The 10,111-nt window shown below is 36.5% G+C and overlaps 1 protein-coding gene across 1 annotated transcript in view; it reads right to left on the reverse strand.

Annotated features, from left to right (window-relative positions):
* Nucleotides 1-8,815, reverse strand: part of SLC25A42 (solute carrier family 25 member 42) — a 39,801-nt gene extending 30,986 nt beyond the window's left edge. Inside the window, exon 1 of the mRNA XM_044685352.1 lies at nucleotides 8,777-8,815. Coding sequence (XP_044541287.1) covers nucleotides 8,777-8,815 — 39 coding nt within the window. The remainder of the gene's footprint in view (nucleotides 1-8,776) is intronic.
* Nucleotides 8,816-10,111: the final 1,296 nt, after the last annotated feature.

Consider the following 10,111-nt stretch of genomic DNA (forward strand, 5'->3'; position numbering starts at 1 on the left):
CAGTAATTGTTTCTATGATTTCTTTTTTGACCCATCAGTTTTGAAGAATTAGATTAGTTTCCAATTAATTTTAATATGTGTCTCCATGAACCCTTATTGATTATAACTTTTATTGCATTATGATCTGAAAAAGTTGCATTTATTATTTCTGCTTTTCTGCATTTGGTTGTGATGTTTTTATGCCCTAGCCTAGTACATGGTCAATCTTTATATATGTATTATGTGCTGCTGAAAAGAAGGTATATTCCTTTTTATCCCTATTAAAATTTTTCCCAGATATCTGTTAACTCTAACTTTTCTTAAATTTCATTGATTTCCCGTACTTCTTTCTTATTTATTTTTTGGTTAGATTTATCTAGTTCTGATAGGGAAATGCTGATGTCCCACATTAGTATAGTTTTACTATCTATTTCCTCCTTAAGCTTCTTTAGTTTCTTCTTTAAAAATGTGGATGCTATACCATTTGTTGCATATACGTGTGTGCTGATAGTTCTTCATTGTCTATACTGCTTTTTTTTATCAAAATGTATCTTTATATAATCTTTATTTTATATATATATATACATATATATATAACTCTATAATCTTTATCAACATTACTTACCTTCCTTATCTCTTTTAATCAATCTATTTTTGCTTTAGTTTTTTTTGAGATGATGATTGCTACTCCTGCTTTCTTTTTCTCACTTGAAGTCCAGTATATTCTGCTCCAGCCTCTTAACTTTACTCAGTGTCATGTTTCTTTTTTTTTTTTTTTTAATGCCAGTAAGTTTATTTTCTTTAAAATATTTTCCTATGGTTACATAATTCATGTTCTCTCTTTCTCCTCCTCCTTCCCCTCTCCCGGAGCTGATAAGCAATTCTTCTGGGTTATACATGTATTAATACTCAAAACCTATTTCCATATTATTCATTTTTGTAGAAGAGTAGTCTTTTAAAACCCCAAAGCATATACCTATATAAACAAGTGATAAATCATGTTTTTCTTCTGCATTTCTACTCACACAGTTCTTTCTCTAGATGTGGATAGCATTCTTTCTCGTAAGTCTCTCAGAATTGTCCTGGATCATTGCATTGCTATTAGTAGCAAAGTCTATTACATTTCATCATCCCATGTTTCAGTTACTGGGTATAATATATTCTCCTGGTTCTGCTCATTTCACTCTGCATCAGTTTGTGTAAGTCCTTCCAGTTCTTATAGAAATCAAGCGATTCACCATTCCTTATAGTGCAATAGTACTCCATCACCATCATATAGCACAATTAGTTCAGACATTCCCCAATGAAGGAACATCTTACTTCCCCAAATTTTTGCCACTACAAAATGCACAACTATAAATATTTTTGTACAAACAGATCCATTCCCACTATTTTTTTATTTCTTTGGAATACAAACCTAGCAGTGATATTGCTGAATCAAAGGGCATACATTCTCTTAAAACCCTTTAGGCATAATTCCAAATTGCCTTCCAGAATGATTAGATCATTACACAACTCCACCAGCAATGCATTAGTGTCCCAATTTTGCCACATCCCCTCCAACATTTATTATTTTCCTTTACTATCATATTGGCCAATCTGCTAGGTATAAGGTGGTACCTGAGAATTTTGATTTGCATTTCTCTAAGCAGGAGAGATTTAGAACACTTTTCCATATGATTATTGATAGTTTTGATTTCTTCATCTGAAAACTGCCTATTCATAACCCTTGACCATTTGTCAACTGGGGAATGGCTTGATTTCTTGTAAATTTGACTTAATTCCTTATATATTTGAGAAATTAGACTTTTGTCAGAGAAATTTGTTACGAATTTTTTTTCCCAGCTTGTTGCTTCACTTCTAATTTTGGTTGCTTTGCTTTTGTTTGTACAAAACCTTTTTTATTTAATATAATCAAAATTATTCATTTTACAACTTGTAATATTCTCTTTTTTGGTCTTAAATTCTTCCCTTCCCCATAGATCTGACAGATATACTATTCTATGTTCTCAAATGTGTTTCTTGTAAAAAAACATATGGTAGGATTCTGGTTTTTAATCTGTTCTGGTACCCACTTCCATTTTATGAGTGAGTTCATCCCATTTACATTCACAGTTATGATTACCACCTGGGTATTCCCCTCCATTTTGATTTTCTCTTTTAATCCTGATCTTTCTCCTTTTATTCTTTCCTTCTACTCCAATGTTTTGCTTAATCACTAACCCCCCTTTGCCATTCCCTTATACTACTCCCCTTCCTACCACCTCCCTCTTCTTATTCTCCTCCTACTTCTCCTATAGAGTCTTTTAATCACCTTCCCCCAAAGTTTTCCTCCCTTATATTACTCCCCCCCTCCCTACCACCTCTTATTCCCCTTCTACTTCTCTATAGGGCAAGATAGAATTCTATACCCCAATGAACCTGGCTGTTCTTCTCTCTCTGAACCAATTCCAGTGAAAGTGAGGTTTAAGTATTTCCCATCACCACCCTTATCCTCCCCTCCATTGTAATAGTACCCTGCTCCATGATATAATTTATCCCATTTTACTTCTCTCTTCCCATTTCTCTTGGAACAAGCCTCTTTTTCACCCCTAGTTTTTTTTAAATATATCATCCTAAACAGCTTACTACCAAACCCCCTGTCTATGTATACTTCTAACTACTATGATAATGATAACAATTTTTAAGAGTTATAGACATCATCTTTCCATATTGGAACATAAACAATTTGACCTTATTGAAACCCTTAAATTTTTTTTCTCTTATTTACTTTATGCTTCTCTTGAATTTTGTATTTAAATATCAAATTTTCTATGTAAGTTTGGACTTTTCTTCAGGAATGCTTAGAAATCTCCTATTGTATTAAATTACCATACCTTCCCCTGAAAGAATATAGTCATTTTTGATGGGTAGGTGATTCTTAGTTGTAAAGCTGGTTCCCCTGCCTTCTGGAATATCATATTCCAAGCCTTCCTTCAATATGGAAGCTGTCGGATCCTGTATAATCCTGTTTGGGGGTCCATGATATCTGAATTATTTTTTTCTGGCTATTTTCAATATTTTCTCCTTGGCCTGGGAACTCTTAAACTTGGCTATAACTCCTAGGAATTGTTATTTGGGGATTTATTGCAGGAGGTGATCTGTGGATTTTTTCAATCACTATTTTACCCTCTTATTCAAGAATATCACGGGGGCATCTGGGTAGCTCAGTGGATTGAGAGCCAGGCCTAGAAATGGGAGGTCCTAGGTTCAAAACTGGCCTCAGGCACTTCCCAGCTGTGTGACCCTGGGCAAGTCACTTGACCCCCATTGCCTACCCTTTCCACTCTTCTGCCTTGGAGCCAAAACACAGTATTGACTCCAAGGAGGAAGGTAAGGGTTTAAAAAAAAAAAGGATATCAGGGTAGTTTTCTTGGATAATTTCTTGTAATATGATGTCTAGGCTTTATTCATTCATTCATTCATTTATTTATTTTTTGGTCATGACTTTCAGGTAATCCAGTAATTTTTAAATTGTTTCTCCTGGATCTATTTTTCCAGGTCAGTTGTTTTTTCAATGAGATATTCCATATTTTCTTCTATTTTTTCATTCTTTTGATTTTGTTTTATTGTTTCTTGATGTCATTTTTTTTATTTTTAAGGACTGAATTTCTTCCATGATCTTTTGATCCTCCTTTTCCTTTTGGTTCATTTTGCTTTTCATGGAACTCTTTTCTTCATTGGATTATTTTGCCTCTTTTTCCAGTTGACCAATTTTGCTTTTTAAGTTATTTCCTTTTTACTTTACTTTCATTTCTTTTTCCCATTTTTCTTCAACCTTTCTTATTTGATTTTTGAATCCTTTTTTGAGTTCTTCCAGGCTTATGACTAATTCTGTTTTGGGGGCAAAATGTTGCATGTGTTAGTTTGGGTCTCACCATCTTCTGTTAGTTCTTTGCTTTGCTTTTTTTCTCCATAGAAATTTTCGAGGGTCAAGTATTTTTTTTCCTGCTGTTTACTCATTTTCCCACCTAAGGACTGAGAAATCTGTAAGCTGCTGGCCAATTCTGTCTTAGCTTCTGTCTTGCAAGGTTTTGCCCTAAGGTTGTCTTCATTGCTGCCATGGAGGCTTGAGAGCATCCAGCTCTATGGACCTCTGGTTCTCACTGCCAGGGTCTGGTACTTAAAGGGGTGGGTCTGAGGTGCTCTTTTGATGGTATAGTCTGAGACCCAGGATCTGTATTTGCCTACACCATGGTTCTGAGTTTGGTGTGATAGGTGTGGGGGTGTTGGCCTGCACTCCTCTGTGTGCCGTTTTGCTTCCAGTTCCTCCTTATACTGTGAAAATCATCTCTCTGCCTACCTTTCACATTGTTTTCAGTGAGAGAGCTACTCTCCCCCACCCCCCATTTGTCCTGCTTTGACTTCTGGCCTTTTGAGGTGCCTTTTAAAGATTGGTTTGGAAGACTAGTCAGAGTGGTTAAAGGCTTTCACTGCTACTAAGCTGCCATCTTGACTCTGTCCTCCCACTCTGAAATGAATAAAATGAGCAGAATCAAGAGAACACTGTATACATTAACCGCAATATTGTTTTAAGGAGTATGAAGAGTGTGAATGACTAAGCTATTCTGAATTATCTGAATATTTGAATCAACTACAAAGTCCCTATAAAAGAAGACACTATCTACCTTCAGGAAAAGAACTGATATATGGAACAATGTATTGTATTGTTTCACATATATGTATAAGTATAAATGTATGTGTGTATGTGTATATATATCTGTGTCAAATGTTGGCCTCTAGTATGGGATTAAGAGGGAAGAAAACAGCCTGGAACTCAAATGTAACAAAAAATAGCATTCTGTGAAGGGATCCATAGGTTTCAAACACAAAAAAGGAATATGAACCAATAGACTAGATGGTTTCTAAAGACATTAAACTTATATTCTTCTTCCCTTTTTTTAAAATCCTTAACTTTCATCTTAGAATCAATACTAGGTAGAACCAATACATTCAAAGACAGAAGAGTGGGTAGGTAATGGGGGTTAAGTGACTTTCCCAGAGGCACACAGTTAGGAAGTGTCTGAGGTCACATTTGAACCCAGGTCCTATACACTTCAGACCTGGCTCTCTATCTACTGAGCCATCTAGCTGCCTCCATAAACTTAGATTCTATAACTTCCATTGGCTCTATACCAATTAAGGCCAGGTGAAATTAAGGTTAAGTCTTTTTGTGCAAAGTTAACTGTCAGTTATCAATTAGAAAGGCAGACAGTGTCTGGCCCTGCAAAGCAGAAATGACCAGACATACAAAGTTCTCAGATCACTTGGCCTATGAATGCACAGCAACATCTAAGTCTTTTTTGTCTCATTCAAACTAAACAAAGAAATAAACCTTGATATTCTCTATTTTTAAATTATTTTGAACCAAAAGTTTAAAAGGCAAACACAAGGAATCCTTTCCTTCAAACCCCCCTCCTCCTCTTCATTACCTTCATTACCTAACATAACAATCTCTTCATCACCTCCCAACCTCTTTTATTTAAAAAAAACCCAATGCTTTACAATGGCCACAGGTTTTCTATATATATGGCTCAGTTAGTTTCCCATTGTTCAAAGGCTAGAGTTGGTAGTTTTATCTATAGAAAGCTTTTGGCACAAAGGGTGCAGGTGAGAGGAAAAATCTACCACCACTTCTGAAATTGAAATGAAAAATCTCAAAGCATATGTTATGCTGAAAATAGTTCTCAAATGTTATCATTACACTAACACAAATACATACTTTCTTCCCCCCCTTTTTTATTTAGAATATTTTTCCATGGTTATATGATTCATGATCCATCCCTCCCACCCCCTACTCTTTCCTCACCCCTCCTGGAGCTGACAAGCAGTTCCACTGGGCTATATATTTTTCATTGTTCAAAATCTACTTCCATGTTATTCATATTTGCAGTAGAGTGATCTTTTAACATCAAAACCCCAATCATATCCCCATTGAACCAAGTGAACAATCATATGTTTTTCTTCTGCATTTCTATTCCCACAGTTCTTTCTCTAGATGTGGATAGTGTTCTTTCTCATAAGTTCCGCTGGATTGTCCTAGGTCATTGCACTGCTGCTAGTAGAAAAGTTTATTACATTCAACTGTGCCATAATGTATCCGTCTCTGTGTACAATGTTCTCCTAGTTAGGTTCCTTTCACTCTGCATCAATTCTTGGCAGTCTTTCCAGTTTACACAGAAATCCTCCAGTTCATTATTCCTTTGAGCATAATAGTATTCCATCACCAGCAGATAACACAATTTGTTCAGCAATTCCCTAATTGAAGGACATCTCCTCATTTTCCAATATTTTGCCACCACAAAGAGCACAGCTATAAATATTTTTGTACATGTCTTATAAATTTTGTACAAGTCTTATAAACTTTCAACCTAAAGTGGTTAATAGTTCTGGGGAAAACTAAAAAGTATTCAGATATCAGTACGAGTCACTACTGGGCTCAGACTAGCTCCAATCACTTTGCTTCTCCACTGAAGTGGAATGACAATCACAGTGGAATTTTGCAGTACAGTGAGCTTTGATTATAATTATTATGATGTTATCATAAAACAATGTTGGTCAAGGTATGCCTGTAGTAACAATATAAAAAATATACCTAAAGTTTAAAGATGATTCTAAAACTGAGATGTATTACAGGTTAGAATAGAAAGAAAAATAATAATTCAAATGAGCATGTCCCAGGTGAGAGAAAGGGATAGAAATTAAAATATTAAATGGAAGCACATGTGGAAACTTACAAAATTAGATTCATAGAATTGTGGTGCTGGAAGGAGCCTCAGAGATTTAAGTCTCATCCTTCATTTAAAAATAAAACAGGCAGGTAGGTGGCTCAATGGATTGAGAGCCAGGCCTAGAGATAGGAGGGCCTGCTCTTCTGCCTTTAAGTATTGATTCCAAGACAGAAATAAGGGTTTAAAAAATGTTTGGGGGGTCCAAAGGTGAAACCAATGGGGGCAGCTGTGGCTCAGTGGATTGAGTGCCAGGCCTAGAGATGGGAGGTCCTGGGTTCAAATCTGGCCTCAGATACTTCCTAGTTGTGTAACCCTGGGCAAGTCACTTAACCCCCAAAGCCTTGTCCTTATCACTCTTCTGCCTTAGAACCAATACACAGTATTGATTTTAAGACAGAAGGTAAGGGTTTTTAAAAATAAATAAAAAACAAAACAAAATTTGATGCCTTTTATATCACGTTGATTTCCAAATATAACCTTCCCTCCCTTTCCCAGTAAGCCTTCCCTTGTGACAAAGATTGGGGAGGGGTGGGGAACAAACACAGTTCAGCAAAACCAACCAATATACAAACTCAGTCTGGCAGTTTTCACAAATATATTTCATAAGTATAGTGCTCCATCCTCCTCCTCACCTGGGCAAAGAAGAAAGGAAGGAGCATTTTTTTTTAGCTCTTCAAGGCCAATCCCTGAAGCATTGCTGGGTTGTTCTTCCTTCCTTAAAAAATTTTTTTTTAATCCTTACCTTCCATTTTAGAATCAATACTGTGTGCTGGTTCTAAGGCAGAAGAGTGGTAAGGGCTAGGCAATGCCTCGGGTCACACAGCTAGGAAGTATCTGAGTTTAGAGTTGAACCTACAACCTCCCATTTCTAGGCCTGGTCTTCCTTCCGTTTTAGAAGGGGATCAATTGATAATGCCTTAACTTGCATTTCTATGATGTAGAGTTGCACCAAATCATCAGGTCACTCTTTCTTCCAGAGTCATCTAAGTCCAGGGGCAAGACAAAAGCAAGGGGGGCTGGCAATATTGCTCTGCTGGTTCTGCTAACTTTTCTTTGGCATTACAGTCAAGAAGACCTGGGTTATCACTTTAGGCTTTGGTTTCCTCAACTGTGAAATGAAGGACTTGTCTTAGATGTTCTTGAAGGTCCCTTCTATCTCTAAATCTATAATTCTATAACCTAAATCTTCTTCCCAGAGTCTTCTCTGAACTCTTCACATTGATCATGTCTTAGGGCACAGTATCGCTACATATTGTTCATGTATTACAATGAGCTTGGCTATTTTTCAACTGATAAGTATTTACTTTGCAGTTTTTTACAATCACAAAAAAATGCTATAATAAATATTGATATAAATATGGCACCTTTATTTGTCTGATCTCTTTAGAATGTAGCCTAGCAGTAAGATCCCTGCATCAAAGGGTTTGGTTTGTCTTAAACTTTGACTAGTGCTGATTGGCAATCGTTCTATAATTTCATCTTAAAGAGCTGCCTGGGGCCCTGAGAGTTTAAGTGACTTGCTTAGAAGTCTCAGGGCTATTTACATCCAACAAAAGATGGACTTGAAGCCAGTTTTTGACATCAGGCAAATTCTGAATCCAATCTGCTGTATTGCCTCAAAATGGGTCAAAGGATACAGTCACATTAAAAAAAAACACACAAGTTTTTTTTATTGATACCATTTGTTTCTACATTACCTACATCTCCCACTATATTCCTTCCCTCAAGTTTTCCCAGAGAATTATCCTTTATAATAAAAGGGGGGAAAAGGGTTGGCAAAAATAAAAACATAATGACTATGTCTAATGGCATAGGCAATGCTCTATAATCCAAAATATCTTGCTTCTACTACAGGGATGAAAGAGGAGGTCTCCTTTTATATTTTTTCTTTAGGAACAAGCTTGGTGATTTTAATTTCACAGCATTCAGGCGTTATATAGGCACTATGTTTATTATTTTCCTGGTTCTGTTCACTTCATTTTGTATCAATTGAATTCTCTGTATTTACTGTATTCATGGTTTCTTACAGCATAGTAATATTCCATTAAATTCATGTTGTTATTCATCCTGAGTTTTTGAAGAGGACCAGTGACATCACGGAATTGGATTTCAGAGAAGTAAAGAAGCACAGTCACCAGTCTCAATCTCTCTTCTAGAATCATTGAAGTCCAGTGGCAAGACAAAAGTCGGTATGGCTGGTGGCACTAGGAATCCACTGGGATGCAGTGGAAGATCTTGGCCTCTTCAAAATCTGAACAAGTTCTTGTCTCTTCACAGCGTCTCTTCAGCTGCCTTTGTGGCTCTTGGAATAAATTGTTCTCATCTGTCCATTCCACCAAGGGAAAACTTCACACATTGGGGTAGAGATTTCTCTAACTCACTGGCAGCTTTCAATCTATTCAGCCTGTCTGCCAAGAGTTTTACCAGGGTGTGGATACTACAGCATCTTGGAGCCACAGGTGAGAGTTGAGTGACAGGTGGACACCAAAGGGGTATGAGCAACCCTAAAAAGAGGACTTGTTAAGCCCTCACACAAGGGGTGCTAGCCCTTCTTGAACACTTCAAATACCCCATTAAATTCATGTCCCATAATTTGTTTAACCATTCCCCAATGGATAGGCATTTATTCTTTGCTATCACAAAAAAAGGGCTACTATAAACTTTTGTTATTTAGAGGACTTTTTTTGTCATTGAGTATGGTCACATTTACTTTATGTAACTATCAATTGTTTTCTAGAATTGCAGACCAATTCCCAGCTCTAACAACAACACATTAGTCACCCTGCAGTTTTTCCAGCATTGACTTTTATCTTGTAATCATTGCCAATTTGCTGTGACACCATCATTTTACAAATAAGAAAACTAAGGTCAAGAGAAAGATGGGATAGTTAGTGACAGACAAGATTACAAATCATTTACAACCCTATCATTTTGCAGATAGGGAAACTGAGATCCAAACAAAGTGAAATGATATGCTGAAGGTCAAAAAGCTGAAACAAAGCAAGGCTGGGACTTTACCCAAGTTTCAGGTTCAATATTCCTTCTATGCGCGGGCCTTCTGACTCCTAATCTGATATCTACTCGAGTAAACCATTCTACACCATAGTAGGATAATATTATACCAAAGCCCCAGCCCTCCCTCAAAACAAAGAAAATGAAAAGCAAAAAACTAACAATGCCACTTATATTTTCATATTAATTTCTAATTTTCCTTGGTCAATTAGCATCAAAAATTCAAATAAATTCAATGAACATTTATTAAGTTCCTACTATGTGCCAGGTACTTTGCTCAGCACTGGGGATACAAAAAGAGGTCAAAGACAGTTCCTGCCTTTAAGGAGCTTACAGTCTAATGGGGAAGA

This window comes from Gracilinanus agilis, chromosome 1 (genome assembly GCF_016433145.1).
Source record: "Gracilinanus agilis isolate LMUSP501 chromosome 1, AgileGrace, whole genome shotgun sequence".
NCBI lineage: Eukaryota > Metazoa > Chordata > Mammalia > Didelphimorphia > Didelphidae > Gracilinanus > Gracilinanus agilis.